The sequence below is a fragment of the Numida meleagris genome, chromosome 4 (genome assembly GCF_002078875.1).
Source record: "Numida meleagris isolate 19003 breed g44 Domestic line chromosome 4, NumMel1.0, whole genome shotgun sequence".
In the NCBI taxonomy this organism is placed as follows: domain Eukaryota; kingdom Metazoa; phylum Chordata; class Aves; order Galliformes; family Numididae; genus Numida; species Numida meleagris.
The window spans coordinates 44,343,210-44,362,930 of record NC_034412.1 but is presented as its reverse complement, the minus strand read 5'-3'; the positions used below and the strand labels follow the sequence as shown (position 1 = coordinate 44,362,930).

At 37.9% G+C, this 19,721-nt stretch overlaps 1 protein-coding gene across 1 annotated transcript in view; it reads right to left on the bottom strand.

The window, feature by feature from the left end:
• Positions 1–9,315, bottom strand: part of TACR3 (tachykinin receptor 3) — a 33,066-nt gene extending 23,751 nt beyond the window's left edge. Inside the window, exons 1-2 of the mRNA XM_021397075.1 lie at positions 9,234–9,315; positions 6,783–7,711 (exon numbers count right to left, since the gene is read on the bottom strand). Coding sequence (XP_021252750.1) covers positions 6,783–7,249 — 467 coding nt within the window. The 5' untranslated portion in view covers positions 7,250–7,711; positions 9,234–9,315. The remainder of the gene's footprint in view (positions 1–6,782; positions 7,712–9,233) is intronic.

The following is a 19,721-nucleotide window of genomic DNA, read 5'->3' as shown; positions in this document are numbered from 1 at the left end:
AATATGAAAAACCTGCTCCATCTGCACAGCCTACAACGCATTCTGTTCTTGTCTACATTTCTGACGCTGCTATTCTGAATGGCTCTTTTTTTCGTGCCAGGATAAATACCTAGGGCAAATATGAAGATAGATAGTTTATTCCTTTCTCCAGTTATAGATCTGACAGTTCACTATGTCAGATCATAAGAAGTTAGTTGACACCTTGGATCATTAACTGACTATAGCAATTTGGTAAGGAGTCATCATTTATTATGTGTTAAAGTTTAATTATTTCCGAGCAAGGTATGAAAAAGAAACCTTACTTAACAGTAGTAAAACATATAGACCTATTAAAGCTGCTTATGCATGAATGTAAGTTCTTTGTGATAAGAAGCTTTCTGCTTTACATTAAGATGACTTTTGCTGGCTAATACCAAAGGAGAAATGCAAGTCATTCACAGATCCCATCAAAATCAGGGGCTTTTCAGGTGGCCAGCAAAAATTATCCTCAGGTGATTTCTTTCTCATGCCTAGAATTGATTTAGAGGCCAACGATAAACTTTTGACTCAGTCTGTTTTAAAATAGAACAATGAGTTTAATACCTGGTTTACTGAAATGTGAGGTTTACTCAAGCTCCTGTCTAGAAAGCTGCATTTGTTCTGAAATAACTTAGTTTTAGCTAGACACTAATATTGTAAATGATACAGATTTGTCTCTTGTTTGGAAAATAAATCAGAAATACATGCCTATAGATAATAACATTCAAGGAAAAAAAAAACCAACACCAAAAACCAAGTGCTCGACTATGTGTGGAAAAGTGCTGCAGGCTATATTCTATAGAAAACTACAAATACATCTTTTAATAATTTTCATTAAGCTATTGATAAGGGAACTGAGAAAATGTATCAAAGTCTGAGACACTGTCTGAAATGAACTTATTTGGACATATAATTTGAACTTGTCAGATGTTTGTTCATGCCTTGGATGCGAAGACTTGGGGTTAGTTAGTTGCTGCTCTAAGCATTGCTTTTACTCCTGGAGACATGGGCTTATCAACATCATTGTTTTCACTGCATCTTTTGAAAGCAGCTTGTCAAATAAAGCATTTACTCAATGCAAAAAAAAAAAAAAAGTGGTGATGCCTATATTTATTCCCAGACTGTCTCAGTATGTTATCAATAACATAACTCTGACAATAATATTTACAAAAAACTCTAGGATTCTGTATAGTTGCTAGATCATTATGAGCTTATACAACAGCAAGAAATGGATTATTTTTCTCATCTCTGACAGTCTGAACCCTGTAGCTTATTGGATCAGGATATTCTGCAGTATATTTCACCTCTTTTCTCAGAAAAAAAGAAAGAGAATCATCAAACCAAGAAAATCATTTCAGGGCCCCCAGGTCATGTGGTGAACTTAGAAATGACATTTCAAAATTGAGTCCTTTATGATTCACCTGTTGATTTTTGATCACTTAATGCTCTTCTGCTCTACATTTTCTCTCAATATCTGAGGACTGATATTTTTAGAGGGCAGGCTAGTTACTGGAATCCAGAAATATCACACAATTCATCTTAAAATATACATTTTTAGAACACAGAGTATGGAGAAGGGATTTCCCATTTGGATTCTATTGTTTGACTGCCAAAGTAGTAATAGTAAAAATAGAAATAATGGTGATAATTTTCAGAGCTTATCTTTGCATTTTTCTTTCTGTGATATATCTTGATCAAGGCTGATGCAATGCTATAAAGTCAACCATTAGTTTGGAAAAAAAGCTGTGTTGAACTTTAGTCTGGGGAAAAAGCAGATGATGTTTTCTGTAAATTTATGAGATATCAGAGGCAGATAAAGCTAATCAAGAATCAGATGTGAAAAAGAAATGAGAACCCAAACATACGAAAAACAGACTAGTGAGGTTACAGAAACTCTTTTCACCCATCTCTTTGGGCAAACAGACTCCTTACTATAAGGGGAGAAATCTCTGGGGAATATAGCTTGTAAAGCACAAGAAAGCTGTAAAGAAACTAACCTTTCTTTTGCTTTTCTCACTTCTGTGGTCATCTCTCTCTCTCTGATATTCAGTGCAAATTCTATTTTCTCGTCTCTGTACGTGAAAATCATTTAATTTGAGACAGAGTTTGAGGGAATTGAGAGGCCAAAGGCTGCAGTTCTGTTTGGGCTGAGCTCTGTGCAGGCAGTGGCAGCTGGCTAGGCAATACAGTTTTTTTTTTACTGCATAGTGGTGAGCCAAGTCCAAAAAACTTGATACCATGGCCATGTTCGTGTTCAGTTACCTATACAAGAACTGGTGTACATGTTTTTGGCATGTACTGATGCTACTACCACATGACCACAACATGGGATCATATCCTGCATGCTCCTTATGAATCATATGTTTATATCTTGTGATACAAGCTTGTTATAGAAGACAACTAGAATACCTATGACTATATAGAGGGATTATTAATAACAATCGGTAACTGAGCAGTGTTACCTAAAGATAGAAAACTGACCTATGAATATGTGTACTTCTGCAGATATATTCGAAGTCTAAGAAGTAGGATGGGAAACAAGATGACAAGTTTAGATAAGGATATTGGTGAAATAAGCATACTAGAAACTAGGTATTAGGAACATAACATTGTAATATTACGGTTTATTAAAAAAGAGATTAGAGTGTGCAAGAGTAATAAAACTTTATTTAAAATATAGTTTAAAGTCAAATCAGGTAGAACAAATGTATTTATAAACAATATAGAATGTTATGGTTTAAAGCTCCAAGTGTGACTCTGAAGAAGTAAACTTTAGGGTTATACACTTGGCTAATACACGGTAATAATGGTGACATGCCAAAGGAAATCAGGCTACAAGGGAAGCTAATGCAATAATAACAGAAGGTAACAGTAACTTTGCTGTACACATAAAATAAATGTTTGGACAACATTAATGACTCCTCTATGGAGCATCTAAAAGGAGAAGCACAAAGTAGACGTGGCTTAAGGAAGATTATTAAAAAGAAATGAGAAGGGTAATCAAAAGGGAGCAGGGACAATGGTAAGACTCAATCATAGTCTGAAACACAGAGATTCTCTAACTATTCTATAACTAAATAAATCAGTATTTTATTAGTGAAGGTTGAGTTAATTTGGGGTTTGATGGGAGTTCAGCAGTGTGAGTGCTCACTGGGCTACCAGAAATGAGTGCTACTGAACCTAACTCTCAGCTCTACTTTTAATATCTAATTCCTCCTAAAAAATACAGTTGCAGGTGCATTTCTGTGGCACAAGAAAAAGGGCACTGCATTCTATCAGGTGGACTAAAAAAAAGGAGAAAAGAAGAAGTTATTATTGAAATGGGACGCATAGAGTTTAGAAAAATGGTGATTTACTTTGATAAGCTTCTGATTTGAAGATAATTGTGGGACTATCATTATGAATGGCTCACGAGGCCTGCAAATTTAAAAAAATCCAGAATTTATGTCAATACCACATGCAAAAGAAGTGGAGTCTGATCTTTAAAAAGATTAGGTCAAATTCATGGTTTTCTAATTCTTCTTTTCCTAATAATTTGTAGCAAAAAGTTACTTAAGACTTTTCTCTGATATTAGCACCCCATTTTGATGCTATAGTGTTGACCTTGGGTTGAGCAGCAGTAATGCAGAATTTCTGCGTATTTATATTTGTATGATCTATTGGAATATATGTAAATCATTCTTTTGAATTACTTTTGTGTATAAAGAAATTGAATACCTAAGTAATAGTTCTTCAAACTGCAGAAGTTTGTTTATATACTAGGAAAAAGAAAAGTTGTGAGATATGAATTGGATCAGCAACTACTCACTGTTAATTTTAGAACACCTTGTTTAATTCCACAGCAGTTGCTTTTACAAACAGTTAATGAAATAAAGGAAGCATTATGGAATTGCTGAGAACAATAACTGTGAAGGTCATTCTGTAGATATACAGGAAAAATGTTCTACTAAAGGCATATTTTATGCTATATTGCTTTGGCTCCAAAGTTCTTCTTTAACCCTCAGACACCTGCAGAGTATTTCTAGGTCTACACACAGGACTGGTCCTCTAATGAGACAGTCTTGGGATTGGACATGAAAAGTCTCCACACACGAACCACTATTTCCTGAATGCTAAGAACTACTAGGAAGGGACAGTAGGTCTTCAGTGGCCAGATCAAGATGTCCAAAATTGCATGGGCAGCCAAAAGTTAATAAACATGACCCTTTAGGAGAGCTTTATATGCTTTTCCCCATAAACTAAAGAAACTATAGTGAGTGCTGGAAGCAAGGTAAGTGTGGAACTGTGCAACTCTGGGCGTAGGTTACAGAAGAAGAAATAAAAGAATGCCTGTGAAGCAGTGCAGTACAGAATCTATGCTACATCTGCCACTTGAGCTGGCTTGTTTAAAGCTGCCTGTGGCAATTCTGCAGTACACTGCAGGCAGCCTGAACAGAAGAATGTGGAAAAAGATCACCAAGAAGGAGCCTTCAGAAACATAGATAAATTCACATATTTTAGCCTATGTTCAATGGCCAGGTGGTCATACGTTGAAGGGGATAGTAATCTTGGATACTTCCAGTCTTGGATGCTGAACTCCAGACCCAGCACACCCCCTTTCTGGGATTGCCTACTCCACAGAAGTCTGTGTCAGTCCAGTAATTTCACAGTGCACACATCTTAGACAATACGGCCTACAGAAACCCCATGCACAAAATCAGATGTGAAAGGAAAGTAGTACAGGCCATGACCTCTGCTCAGTGATGCTTAGGGTCACAGGGACTCATTTATTCTCTTGAATGTTAATGTGGTCTATGATGATCAACAGAGTAAATCTTGAGATGTTAACAGTTTCTGTTGCAAAATCATCCAACGTGATTCCCTTGTGCATTTGTGAAAAAAAAATGGATTAGAGGGAGCCGCAGCAGGAACTAACTCATTACTGAGCATCAAGTGTTTCACACTGTTAAAGCAAGGAAAACATTCCAATGCATTTATATCTGGCTATTGTGTTTTTAACAGTCAGTGTGTAGTGAAAAAGCATCCTTCCTTTTCCCAAGGAACTGCATATATAAAACATCCTGACCTTCATTTTCAGTTTCTTAGCATATTTAGGAACTTTCAGGATAGTACTGACACTATGTATCTGTGGATACTTTTGTCAGAAAAATGAAAAAACCTTCCTCAGAACATCCTAGTAACTTGGCTTGGTTGGTGCCACGGACAGCTGCAGGATTAACAGCATCAATTAAAAACCTTTTGTCTTTCTCAGAACCTTAAGCAAGGTGAGTATCTTTGGCTAACCTGAATTGGCAATCTTTGGCTGGTTAAAGACAGAATCGCTGGCTTTACACTACCTCTCCATTATGGGAAGTAACAGTTGGGAACAAGATGCATCACTGGCAGGAGGAAAGAGCTCTGATCTCCTCCTGTCTTCACCTATCCCAAGAGCAAAGAGGTAGAAGAGTTGCTAAGACTCTAATTCCCTCTTGCGCTTCTAGCTTGCAGAACAAAAATTTTCAGCATCTGTATGAGAATGCCACCCAAAATCCACAATTAGTACAGCCAACAGAAAATCATCATGTCCTTATGGACGGCACTGAGAAAGGTGCAGCAACATATTTCCATCTTTTCACCTGGAAACAAGTAATTTCTGAAGTTTCAGAAGATCAACTATACCTTACAAAATCTGAACTACTGGAAGTGCTGCAGCTGTGCCACGTCAATTCGTGCAGGATGCATAACATGATTTTAATATGTGGAAAGGAGTTTTGTGAGTAATTTCACTGCATTGCTAATAGGAAAAAAAATAATGAAGTGAGATTTGAAATACAAAGTAAGCTGTTTTTCAGAATGAAAATCCTGGAAAGTGCTGGTTTTCTGAAGTGTGTGTTAAGTTAGCTCGCCAGTAGAGCACATGTGAAAATGATCATAAAGAAAGGAACATTTCCTACAGGAAAATCACAGCACCTTCTGAGAAAAATGATCCATTAAAGCATCTATGCTGGAAATCTGACAACTACATCTCCCCCCGTGCTCTACAGAGGCTACAGCTGTCCTATTCAATTACTGTCAAGAGCACAAAGGTAAAGTTTTTTCCTGTCCTGTTTTCCTTCAGTCTCAGGTGCTGCTTTGCTGCAAGTAATCAGAAAAAATCAAGCACTCCGAATCCATGTTCTTACCAGAGCTCTGGGTATGCACAGATGGCAATCTAAATAGTCTCATCAGTTAAAATCAGGAGCAACCAAGCAGCTCAGCGCTTTTTGTGAGAAGAGCTATGAAAAACAGAGCCTGAAGTGATTTCTGAGGAGGAGGAAAATGCTTATGCCAGTTGCAGAAATACAAAGAGGAGGGAAATTTGAAATGCTGTCCCTTCACATGAAATCTCTACAAATCCTGATTGATATGAATTAGATGGCATTGGCTGAGGGACAGGTGTTGTTTTTGCAGGTGGGGAAAACAAAACCCTGAGCAATGACTGCTGTCACAAGACTATTGCTAGAAGATGGAGCACAAAGAGCAGCTGGAGTGAAAGAGAGGGAGTGTTTGTTGTAAAAGAAAGCAAAAGAGTAAAACAAGTGAAAGGCTGAAGGAGAAAGACCAAAGACAGAGGAAAAAACAGTGTGTTTAGAGAGAGACCTTGAAGAAGCACAGAAGAGCACAATCGATGAACTACTGAGGACTTTGCCTCTCATCACTTAATGGTTGTTATCTTTGAATATTTATTTCAGCAGTGAAGTCTGATCTAACCAGCTCACCCCTGTGCTTTTTCTCTCTTTTCTCACCTGTCCACAGCAATCGCTGTCATGGAGTAGATGCTGGCGAAGACAGCTGTGATGGGGAAGAAATTGTGGAAACGGCAGTAAGCCTCTCCAAAATACCACTCGCTGTGCAGTGCATAGATGAAGTTGATGAGAGTATTGAAAGCGGCCATGGAGGCATCAGAGAAAGCCAGGTTCACCAGGAAGTAATTGGTCACTGTCCTCATGCGCTTATGAGCCAGGATGATCCAGATGACAATGAGATTTCCAAAAATGGCCACTGCCACCACACCACCGTATGCCAGAGACCACAAGGCTATGCGCCAGGAGGGCTGCACGAACTGGTTGGAGAAGTTGGCTGTGACAAGGGTAGAAGCATTTTCAGCTGGGGCTCCCAGCGCCTGTCCCCAGGGGTCGCCTGCTGCTGCAAGGCTTGTGTTCCACCTGCTGCTTATGCTCGCATTCCAGTTGGCTGTGGCAATAGAAGTCATCTTGGATGCTCCTCTCCTTTCTTCAGGGAATGTCTCTCCCACCTCCCTCTCCCAACCCTCCAGAATCCCCCCAAAAAAGATAAGAAGAGGAAAGAAGGAAAAAAAGAAGTTCGGCAGCACAGCAAGAACTGGGAAGGAGAGAGCTGTCAGAGAAAGCTTTGGCTGCACTGTTCAAACTGTTAGAAACGTTGTACTAGCTGAATCAGAAGAGCCATCTCTCGGTAGAAAAGAGTCTCATTCCTCCTCTGTGCAGCCACCTCTTGCTTCTGATTTTGCTGAAGGAGAATGGGACTGGGAGCTAAGGTGCATTTTATAGGCTTATGAGTTGCCAGCGTCACAAAGGGAGTGGAGTGATAAGCTCCGTCGGCTGGTAAGACAACGCTTCTTTCTCTCTGTTCTCTCTCTTCCCCTTTTATTTCATTCATTGTCAGCAGCAGGCACTTTCAGGAGCTGTGGAGAGCACTAGAGGAATATGAATTCTTCTCTCATTTCTGTTGAGATTTGTTTTATATTGCCTTTCTTTAGGTTTTATTATTGCACATCCTTTTTGAACAGCCTTTTTGCTCTGTCTGCACCAGAGGTTAATTAGCTGGCTTATTTGAACGTCTGAAAGACCAAGACTACTTTTTTATTACAATTCTTTCTAGATCTGCTTTTCTGCTACTGTCTTTTTATTTTGTGCATGCTTTCCTTTTAATCATTCTGTTACATACAGAATTGTAATAGTGACCCCTTTCAGGTAAAGAAATACATCTTGTTGCTCTCTAATTTCACTTCTCAGTCTGTAATATGTAATTAGCATCGCAAAACACTTACAAAACTAAGATGTGGCTACTTTTTCCTTACAACACTAATGCTGGTTCCTGCAGAGCCATTTGCATATTCAGCAGAGGCTGTTTGTTGAAACATTATACAGACCTAAATGTAGATGTATTTGTATATGAGTAAAATACTAGTGGTCTGAAAAACTAGTGTTTGAAAAAATAAGTGCGTATTTTGACTTCTCTTTACTTATTTGAGTTTATTTATTATTATTATTTATTATAGTACTTAGTACTATTATTATTTTGAGCAAATGATTTTTAGGTCCAGTGATTTCTATACTGATAGAAAAAGGTAAATGAGTGAATGGAACACTTCATGTTTTCACATCCAAGAAATCAGTTTTCTTTTTAATATGTCAGCAGTAGCTGGCATAGAGATTACATCCTTTGTGCAAGGGTTGACTGCAAGGGACTTCAGCTAGCAAATCTTTGCCATTCAATTGGCTGCAGTGTTCAGGGAGAAAATGTGCTTTAGTGCGATCCACTCCATACTTCAATGATTTATATCTGCTACTTGTAATCATCAAGAGATTTCAGCTATCATAGCAGTGGGAGCAGTTCAAAACCCCTATTAGCAATCACACATTCTACATATTTTTAGATAAAAGATTCACAGAAAAATAAAATATTCCTGTGTACCACTTCTTTCCTGTTTTATTTACCCACTGGAAGTACAGCATATTAGTTGCCATATCTTCAGTGCAGTTTTAATTTGAATGCCTGAAATTGTGGCTATTTCTATATTCTTCTGAGGCCTTATCCACTCACTGACATGATCCCAACCAGCAGCCTACCAGAGCTCTTCTGAAATCCACTTTTTGCTACAGCGTGTCTAGAACCTATCCATGCTCTGCACATCCTTCTCACAGGAAAACCGTGGGAGTCAATCTCATTGTTCCCTGTCTGCATCAATCTTCATCCTCTCCCTGGACCTAAGCATGAAGGAGGGAGTAGCAGTTCACGCACCATTTCCCTAATACTCCTTGTGTCATATTCTCACAAGAGTCCATAATAAGAAGCACAGGGACAGCAGAGGCTGTAGACCTGCTGTAGTGACATGAACTACTCTTTAAGTTAGCTGCACAGTGAATGGTAAACTATGCTTCTCTGCCTTTTGGACATACATAGAGGGTACAATTGAGTAATCTGGGTACACTTACCTAGCAAAAATCAGTGGGATGCCAACCCATATGTTGTGTCATATTCTCCAGAATAGACCATCAGGATAGACTGAGAGAATCCCATACCTGAACAAAAAAAGTCTGGCTTGTAACAAACAATTCAAATCATGGGGAAAATCCAAATAAAAGATCAAATTAACTGTGGTGAAGACAAACACTGTGAATCTAAGTCTCTTGAAGAATTCAAGTACTGTTTCCAATACACGCAGAATACTGGACTCACTAATTACAGCAGAGATTTGGACACCCAGTTCTTGACCTTAGAATCTTCATCTGTGACTCTCATATGGCTCTAAGCCAGAAAGCAGAAAACCAACCCTGTGCCCTGTCCCTTTCTACTTTTATGCCCATTCTGAGAACTCCAGGCTGTGCCCTTCTACTAAGATGATCTGTTTTCCACTTTCCCACATGAGATACCCAAGTCCTTTTTTCCACACATGCTTTAGAACAAGCTCCTGCTATGTCCAAGAGACTACAGCAGAGAGGTAGGTTGACCTGTCCTTAAGCACTTACCTTACTAGCAATTAACTAATTAAGAGGTAAGGAAGCCAGCAATTGGCTCTTGCCTAGAAGGGTAGTTCACTTTAACAGTAAAGTCAGCTGTGTTTGTCTGTCAAAATTTGTATTGATTAGAGGTGTACTGGTTGAAGTTTGATCAGCTGAAGCTCATCAGCAGGTTCTAAAGTTTTACAGCAACTTTGGTGAAAGCATTTGTACTGGTAACTTCTATGTAGCAAAATCTGTCTGACTGGTGAAATTTATGTAAAGGAGCAACGCGAAGGACCGAGATTTGTGTTTTTTTTTTTTCCTCATTCTTGTGGAAAATAAGGTAGTTGTAGAGGGTGTCTATTCTGGCATTTTCTTCTGAAACCGTTACAAGCATGTAATTTCTTTTGCTCATTCCAGGGTATGTATATTCATAGTGGGAATTTTTGTATGGGTAATACTGTAATCAATTTGAGAGTGGCAGTTTTCTTATCATATGCTATTTGCTGTTCTCTGTTGTCCTTCCACTGATAGCTTTGTGTATGTACAGTCACCTGTGGTTAAACTTGTGGCTATTAGTAGTTCCCTATGCCATAGCTTCACAGAATTACTGAGGAAAGTGTAAGAAACATCTAAACTGTGATTAAGAAACTAACCATGATTGTCGGTATTCTTCCTTTCCCTTACATTGAAGCTATATTTTCCTAGTTCCAGCCAAAGCTCTCCTGCTGAGCTCGAGGCGGAGGCTAAGCTCTTGTCTTACTTAGCATTTTGACTCTAAGGTAGATTTAGAATTTTTTCTGTTCTTTGCTATTTATGAAACTATGATTTCATCTTCTACAGGTCTTACAATGTAACTTGAAGTTTTCATTTGAAGTCACTCTTCCACTAAATACACTTGTACAGCATTGGAAAGAGACCTAGAGAATATCAACAGCAGTACACTAGTAGGGGTTTATAGCAAAACAACATCCTGTACAGCGTACTTATATGGTGTGTGTGCTAACACGCATCACTGTAAATCACAGCAGTTGTCCTGTGTAGTTTCTTTCTTTTGCATGCAGCACCAAGGATACTACTAGGTTGGCTTTCTTTTTGGATTTGCTTGCTTACGCTTAACTGCATGACCTCCTTTCTCGACCTCCTTCCCCAAGCCCCCAGCTGGAGGGAGTGCTCCTTCATCAGAAACTGTGGTGGCCCCAATTGTTTTCTTCATTGGGGTGTTACTCAGCTGCTTTTGTATCTTCTGTCCATCAGTCAGGCAAAATTTTAGTTATGATAGGAGAAATTTTGAAGTTTAAAAGTACTTAACACTGTCCTATTTTTTGTGACTGCTTGCTCTCATTGTGCTGCTGTCATGACAATGTCAGTCTACCTGGATTTTGTACGGTTTGCTTTTATTGATGTGGCTTAAAGCATAGCTGGAAAACTCAGTTAGAACCTGGTTTCTGATTTTTGCTTACGAATGCAAAGGCTTTCTTGCCATCACCAACTGAAGCTCTCTCAGTAGGATATCAAGGAACTATACAAGCATGTGAGTAAGGTTGTTGAAGCAAAGGGGCAGGTCAAACCCAGAAGTATAGTATGTGGCTCTTCTTCATAGCCAAAAAACTGGGAACAATCCAGTCCATTGCCAGATCATTTAGTTCCCGGGTTCCCTGATCCTTAGCCTCCCACCTGTGTTTCCAAAAGTATGTGGTCTCTGCATGAGTGCCCCATTTATTTTTTTGTTCCTATTTTTATAGCAAAAAAATACTGTTTTTCTTGTAAAATGCCCTGTAGGAGAAATGTTACTATTTTTTTCCATGTTAAAGAACAAAAGAAGCAATAAACTATTGTGTAGAGTTACTAGTTCAGTAATTAAAATCATGCTTTATCACAATTATTGGAACTATATATTTCCTTTTCTTTTCATTTGAAGGATTTCCATAGAGGCAGGTGGGTTTCTCAAAGTGATAGCTTTCCCCATACACTGAGAATTGCGCCAGGATGAGTACTCTTGATGGGTGAATAATAAATTCATTAAAAAATGAAGCTATGGGTCAAAAATGGCAATTAGTAATTAAATACAGTTAATATCTGTAGCCAAAAAAATGTGGAGAGTGAGCAATTTTCTGGAGTTAATACTTCTACATGGTTACAAAGAAACTGTTAAGCTTTGTTCTAAAACTTGTTTTTGGAAAACAAACAAATAGAATGCTATTCCCTCTCACAAACACACCAACTACATTTGAATCAGTAGAAATCTTACTGTGAATTTCCATTTTTGATCAGCCTATAAAAAAGGATTGGTCACAAAAAATAGATTTTATTTGCGTTGTTTCTTGCACCTGTGTCTGAAAACTACAATGTTCTTTGTGTGCCTTGTGTATGTCTAGTCAATGCTCTGAAATGCTTCTTTAAAGCTATCAGATTTTTTCCATTGCTTTGTTCTTTTCTTTCTTTCCTCTCAATTTTCTTTTTCTGTCCCCCCCTCCCCCCTTGGTATATTTATACCAGCTGCAAATTGGAATGAATATTTTCCAGCCCTTTCAACCTCTTAAACTAAAGACAAGATGAAAATAATTAGAATAAATGATGACCATCAAATTTTCTAGAATGATGGTTTGTGTATAAAAAATACTGAGATAACAGTAATGCCAAGACTCTTAAGATCTGTTGGTAGGAGTAACTGGTGTGGTATAATAGGGTTGCATCTGCTGTTACTGGTTTTTGGAGGCTTGGTGTAGAAAGCTACCACTTGTGCCAACCCATCTTCCTTTTAATTAATCTTTTAACCTCACATATAATCAAACTGGGAGGTAGCAGGTTTCTTCAGTGTGCAGATGTCATTTCCCTGTAGCAGAATTTCAGAAAACCATGTCCCAGAAGACTTTGTTCTCTTAGGGGGCTGCTCAAAAGAATTTCATTTTCGAAGCACCTTTATCTTCTGCTTGAAGGGTAATATCTGAAGAGATACTTACTGACTGAAAGTATTTTCCTGTCTTACTCAACATGCTTGCTAGAGGCACTTTTTATGGCATAATAATTTGAAACGTGCTTCGGTTACACAAAATTTTCAAGTGAGAATAGGTATAGTAGAACATAAAAAATATTAGCAAAATAATTGAACAAAGAAACTTTGCCAATATAGTTAATTGTCCAATAGTTTTGTATTTAAGAGATCAAGAAAACTTCAAATTGGAGGCTTCAAAAAAGGGATATTACTTAGAGTTACATAGAACTAACGTGAGCATTGTTGTGGAATGTCTGTCAGCTATTGTTTCATTTCTTTTCTCAGTGTGAAATAATTAGAATTTAACTTGATTAGTTCTTGGAGTGAGGAACTGATTGGACATTAGAGCAGACCTGAGGCATTTTGTTGTTTTTGGCACGTTGAAGGCATGGAGCCGTACTCACTTATCTCTTTTCTCAGGTATCTGCAACTATTAAATGTCTTGATGCTTAGCTAGCAAGTTATTTCAAAGGGTTTTTCTTCACTTCAAAAGATATCTTTTGAAGCAGCATAAAAGATTAGGAATTGAAATATTTTTCCCAGCGTCACTTCCCAGTGAAGTGTTTGCTTCATTGCTTTTCATAGAACTAGTTTCTTTAAAATATGTTGTAGGGAGATGATTTACCCACCTATATTGGCTCTGCCTTTATTAACTGCCTAGGAGATGAGAGGATATCTCTCCTCTTCTGAGCAAGAATATCATAACACTACCGAGATGTTATCTGATTCTTGTGTTAGGCCTTGTGTACATAAACGAAACAGTCTTCTCAGTGGGTATGGGATTACTTCCAGATTCACTTTTCCATCACCTTTTGGGTCTACTGTATAATAAATACATTAGAAAACAATGGAAAAGCAAGAAGAGCCTTTCGCATTGTAGCAAAAAATATTATACCTGCTATTTGGGTTCGCACCATTGGTTGAATGAGAGGTTCAGATAGCCACTATCCTGTTTTCAGACACTTCTGAATTAGGAGAAGCTTGCAGTGGGAAAGAGTAGCATCTCAGCTGGATGCTTAATTTTTAAAACTGGCTGAAATTCTGAAGTATGGCAATTAATATCATTGCTTAAAGCTTTGTTCATTATGGTATTTGTGGAAATAATAGTGCAGTTTCTTCTCTCACTGTACTGTTTTTTTGGTCTATTGAGTTCCACAGTCTAGTTATGCATTGTATGAAGAATTCTTCTATCATTTAAAGTGTTAGACTTTTTCATTTCATTTTGTGCTATCCTAAATGCTAGTCTTTTCTTTTTCTTTCACTTAGGCATGTATGAGCTGAGATTTATGTAACTGAAGAGCTAATATGCAATGTTGCTCAATGACCTTGCTGTTTAACACTTCTTTGTTTCTAACAGTCTTTCTTCAGCTGTTTTTTGTTAAAAAAAAAATAGTTTCAATTTCTGAGCCTTTGCAAGAGACTTTTACAAGAAAAACAATTCCTGATTTGAACTGAATTTTCATTGCAGGAGAAATAGTTTTCCTTCCCACACCGTGTGTATTTTTACTAGCTACACGAGGCAAAGATTACCAGTTGCACTGGGGCTTAAAGATGCATGGAATGCAACTGCATTTCCAAGCACTTAGCCTGGGATTGCTGCTATTCACAAGATCTAGATTTCACATCATGGTGTGTATCATGGAGTGTTGATTCCCTGTGATCTAAATCAGAGACCAAGTTGAAGCATACAGCTATTTTCTTCTACCTCCTGTACTCAGCTGTGTTTGCAGCAAGCCCTGATTGAAGGAGCAGGTGCTCAGTGCCCAGGTGTTGCTCAGACAGGAGCATGCTTTGCTCTGATCATGAGCTCAGGCTGTCAGAGCCAAAGAATTGATTAAAGCCAACTTTTCTTCTGGGATATGGTACTGAGGTACAGCTACGCAGAAACAGCTTTTAGAATAAAGTAATATTCAGCATGCATCAGGTTGAGTTATTTCAGGGAGATTAAATAGCAATAAATAGGAATGAAGCCTGTTCTGAATCAGTAATATATTTGCCAATTTTTTTTTTGTATGTGGGAAAACTTTCATTCTTCTTTGATGATGAAGGAAGTAGTAGTGTTACTTCAGCCATTGCGAGTTTTGATCTTCAGATCCTCCTGGAAGACTAAATCCATTTAGTTTCCATTGCTGCTAGCCTTGCTTAGCCCTCTGTTTTTCAACTGCCGCACATGAGACATGACTATAGAGGCTGAATGGCTGGTACAGTGAGGTGCCAGTCTCAAAATGTAATTTGAAATGTATGACTGTTCTGTGAAAAATAATTCTTATCCATTTACTTTCAAAGTTCTTAAAAAAAATTTGTTTGATGCATAAACTGTATTTTAAATATCGTAGATTGATCTGAAGAGTTTTATCTGATAGCATCATATCTGGAGAGAAGGGCGAAGGAGTGAAATGGGTTGTGATGCAATAAACATTGTCTTGGAATGTTGTGATTACTTTTCTTTCTTGCCATTATTCTTTTTATCTTTACATTCTTCAGTGCAGTCCTTGAAACAAATTAGTGTGAAGTCTTAACTGAATTAAAATGTTGTTCTTCTATCTGCTGCGCTGTATTTTCTCCAGCGGAAGACAAATTATTTGCAACTATAATTACAGGCATATCTGCCTTTTCCTCTTTCTCCAACTGCTCAAGTGTCTGTCTAATGTCTTGAGATCAGCTAGCATCTTACTCATGTGCACACTCATACACCTTTGTCCTATATCCTTCTTTTCTTTTACATCACTTTAATAATTCTTTTCTGTTTTTCAAATTTGCATTTAACAACAGAATTATGGAGTCATAGAAATTAGAGACAAAAAGAACTTCTATTAGATCTTGCAGGTTTTGAACCTACAGTTGTCAAACCAATGGTTAGCTGCTGTTGCAATCTGAAATTCCTCAGGGCCTGTGTTTGTAAGTCATTCAAATACGTCAATTGAAAAGACACCTACACTAATCAATATGTCAATCAAAAAGACACCTAATAGCAACACAGTTTTCTCTGCCTCCTACAGTGCTCTTTCCAGTGCTTATTTTCCTTCTAAATATTCAAATTAAGGGGGATTTTACTGGTAACTTTTCTCTCTCTTGGGGTTACTGAAATATATGTCATATATAATAAAATGTGTAAGTGTATTCATACGTACTAAAATGCATATTTTAAGCTCTTGAGCAAGATGGGGAGACATGAATGGAATCATAATAACTCAATGCTGAGTGGAAGCAGGAAATAAGATTTTTCAGGTAATTTATCCATGTAATTCAACAAGCGTCAATGACACGTGTGTGTTTCACTGTTACCTGAAAAGAAGAACAATTTGCTTTTTAATAATAGGATGCTCCAGAGCTATTCTCATAGGTCCACATACTTCACACCAACAGATAAATCTACAAAAATCATTTTGGCATCAAAAGGTTTTTGGATCAATTGTATATGTAAAGTCTGAAATTACATGAATATGCTGAATCATTCTTGGAGTACTTGGCTTCAGGTGTTGTTTGAATTTCAGTTGTCTAGCTGTGGGGCTCTGATTATAGTTATAACAGTGACGTATGTAGTCATCTCTATAGTCGCCCTTTCATTTTTATATTTTGGTAATACATTAATCAATAACAATGTGAAAGAGTATTTAGAAAATGAAGCAAGAAAAAGATTCATAAAACTCAGTTATAGCAACTTCATAGAATCGCAGAATCATTGACTTATCATAGAATGGCTTGGGTTGGAAGGGACCTCAAGGATCATCAAGTTCAACTCCTATGTCACAGGCAGGCCTGCGAACTGCTAGGTCCAGTACTAGATCTGATTGCCCAGGGCCTACCCAGCCTGGCCTTGAATGCCTCCAGGGACGAGACATCCACAACCTCTCTGAGCAGCCTGTTGCAGCACCTTACCATTCTCTCAGTAAAAATCTCCCTCCAACATCTAATCTAAATCTCCCCTCCTTTGGTTTAAAACCATTCCCCCTTATCCTATCACTATATACCCTTGTAAAAAGTTGATTTCCCTCCCTTTAAATATTGGAAAACAACAATGAGGTCTCCCCATAGCTTCCTCTTTTCCAGACTGAAAAAGGCCAGTTCCTTCAGCTTATCTTCATAGAAGTGCACCAGCCCTTGGATCACGTTTGTGGCCTCCTCTAGATCCTCTCCAAAAGCTCTACATCTTTCCTGTGTTGAAGGCCCCAAAGCTGGACACGCTACTCTAGATGGGACCTCACAAAGACAGAGCTGAAGGAACAATCCTCTCCCTCATCCTCCTTGCTGCACCTCTGTTGGTGCAGCCCAGAATACTTGTTGGACTTCCAGGCTGCAAGAGCACGCTGCTGGCTCATGTCTGGCTTTTTGTCCATCAGAACCATCAAGTCTTTCTCTGCAGAGCCTCTCTCAAGGAGTTCTCCCAGTCCGTACTTGTATCTGGGATATTAGTTAAATGCTGATACTTAGTTATATAATACTGATGTTAGCATGCCCTCTGATTGAATCAATTTGTGTTTAATATGTATTACTAGTATTGATTATAAAGAATAAATAAAGATTTCAGAATTTATATGACAAGCATTTTTCCTATTATCTTACTTTCAATATTGTATTAAGAGCGTATTCAATGTTTCTTGCTTCCTTCATTAAAAAAGGATTTTCATGAATCCTTCATATAGCTTTACAGTCAGTTCACTGATTTGGATAAGATCTACAGACTTTCTAAAAAATAGTATAATCTCCCCTATTTTAGAAGACTGCCTGATTGAAATGCTTATATGATACCACATTCTGATAGCATAGCAATAATTAGTTACTTTTTTCTTTGTTGTACAAGAAAAAATTGCAAAAAGTATAAACTTCCATGCGATATTACATAATTCTTACCACTTACATAAAAAAAATACTAAGTTGTAAGTGCAAGAACAGAATATGAGTCAAAGGGCTGGAGCACCTTTCCTATGAAGAAAGGTTGAGGGAGTTGTTCAGCCTTGAAAAAAGAAGGCTCCAGAGAGACCTCACTGTGGCCTTCCAGTGCTTGAAGGGACCTTACAAGCAGGAGGAGGAGTGACTTTTTACATGATCTAATAGTGATAGAACAAAGAAGAATGCCTGTAAACTAGAAGGGGAAAGATTTAGGTTAGATGTTAGGAAGAAATTCTTTACTCAGAGGGCAGTGAGGTGCTGGCACTGCTGCCCAGACCTGTGGGTGCCCCATCCCTGGAAGTGCCCAAGGCCAGGTTGGATGGGCCCTGGGCAGCCTGAGCTGGTGGGGGCACCCAGCCCACGGCAGTGGTTGGTGCTGGGGAGGCTGAGGTGATCTTTAAGGTCCCTTCCAACCCAAAATATTCTATTCTATGACGCTATGATAAATAAGTCTTGTAATTTCTTTTGCAGGAAACATACAATAAGTAAAGAGACAAGTTGTATCTGCAAATTCTGTATCAAATATAGGAGGAAGTGTTTTCACAGTGTGGCTGATCTTGTGTATTGAGTTGTCTTCTTGAAATGGAAATAAGGGATAAAAAGAAAACATAGCTACTTTGTCAAATGTGGGAAGAGTTTTGCTTTCTCCCATCCTGCATTTTGGAAACTGAGATTTGTGACCTGCCTACTTCAGAATTAATTTTTTGTCAGACAGTTGAGGTGCAGAATGACATGAAATCTGAACTTTTTTCTGCATCCTAAAACAGTGTCACAGAGTACATGCTCGCAGTTTCTTGTAATGTTTAGTGCATTTGCTTCTGTGTCTGTCAGTTGGAAAAAAACTTTCAAAAGTGACATATGAGGAGTATGGTGTTCTTTAGAAATACCATTAGTCACATTCTATTCCTAAACTGTAGAGTCTCTTTAGCTAAAATGTTTGCTATTTCATTTGTTTTTAGGAAAAACAGAACTATTTACATTTCATATTACAATATGATCTGCCTATGTGCAGTCTTGTGGTACCTGTTATTGAAATAATCATGTCCTAAGCACTATTATTTTTTAATTAAACTTAATGCTAAATGTTGTTTTTTTTTTTCTTGTAGGTTCCCCCCCCTGTTTTTCTGTGTCTCTCCCTAATGCTCAGTTTGTTTTTCTGTTTTCATGATGCTTCTCCTTTGGAATTGGGATGAAAGGAAAAACAATTCTGACCAGATCAGTGAAATTCAATTTGTGTCTCCAAGGAGTTAGTCACTTTCTTGCTCCTTTTCTGCCAACCACTGAACCAACTTATTTCTACTCTGACGTATATTTGCAAAATGGTTCTTATTCATTTGATTTCCTGTATTCATGTGGAAAGAAAAATTATTTACACAGGAACAAGAACATCGGCGTTTGCCTTTCATCATTCAGAATTTTTCAGCCTGAGAGGGCTCATTCCTGCAGTTAGCCCAAGGAATGACACTGAAGTTGTCTGGCCAATTGCTTATTAACTGCTGAAGGTTGCATACTTGGTTGGTGTTCAGCAAGCTGCATTTTAGTCCAAAAATTATGAGAAAGTATGACTGAATAGAAAATCAAGTGGAAGACTCTTGGGTCATAGTGACCCTCAAAAAGCGAGTAAAAACTAGTGACTAGTAAAAGTGAAGGAGAGGACGAGAGAGAAAGGGGGTAATTTTGGTAGTTTTCCCTAATCAAAATTTCTAGAAACATGCTATTGTAATTTCCTTCCAGTGAAGGAAATTCCTCCAGACATTGAATATTTTTCCTTCAGGTTTACTGCAAATAGTTTTGTAGATTGCTACTCAGTTTGTTTGCTCAGTAAAGTGCTTTTTAAAACATTTTAGTTTTATTTGCAAAGTCAACAGAGCTTTCTTTTCCACTTGTATTTTTATATTGCCTAGATTTTAAGGGAAAACAGAATAATTGCAAGTTGAGGCCTTTGAAGAAAGTAAACAGTCACATTTAATATCCATCTCTAAAAACCAGGCATAGTGGAGATAATCTAAGAAGATCAGATATAATTCAGATATGAAGTGAGCCATGATTTCTATGTGCATGGTAATTCTGGGATAATTTGTAGTGCTGAATATATC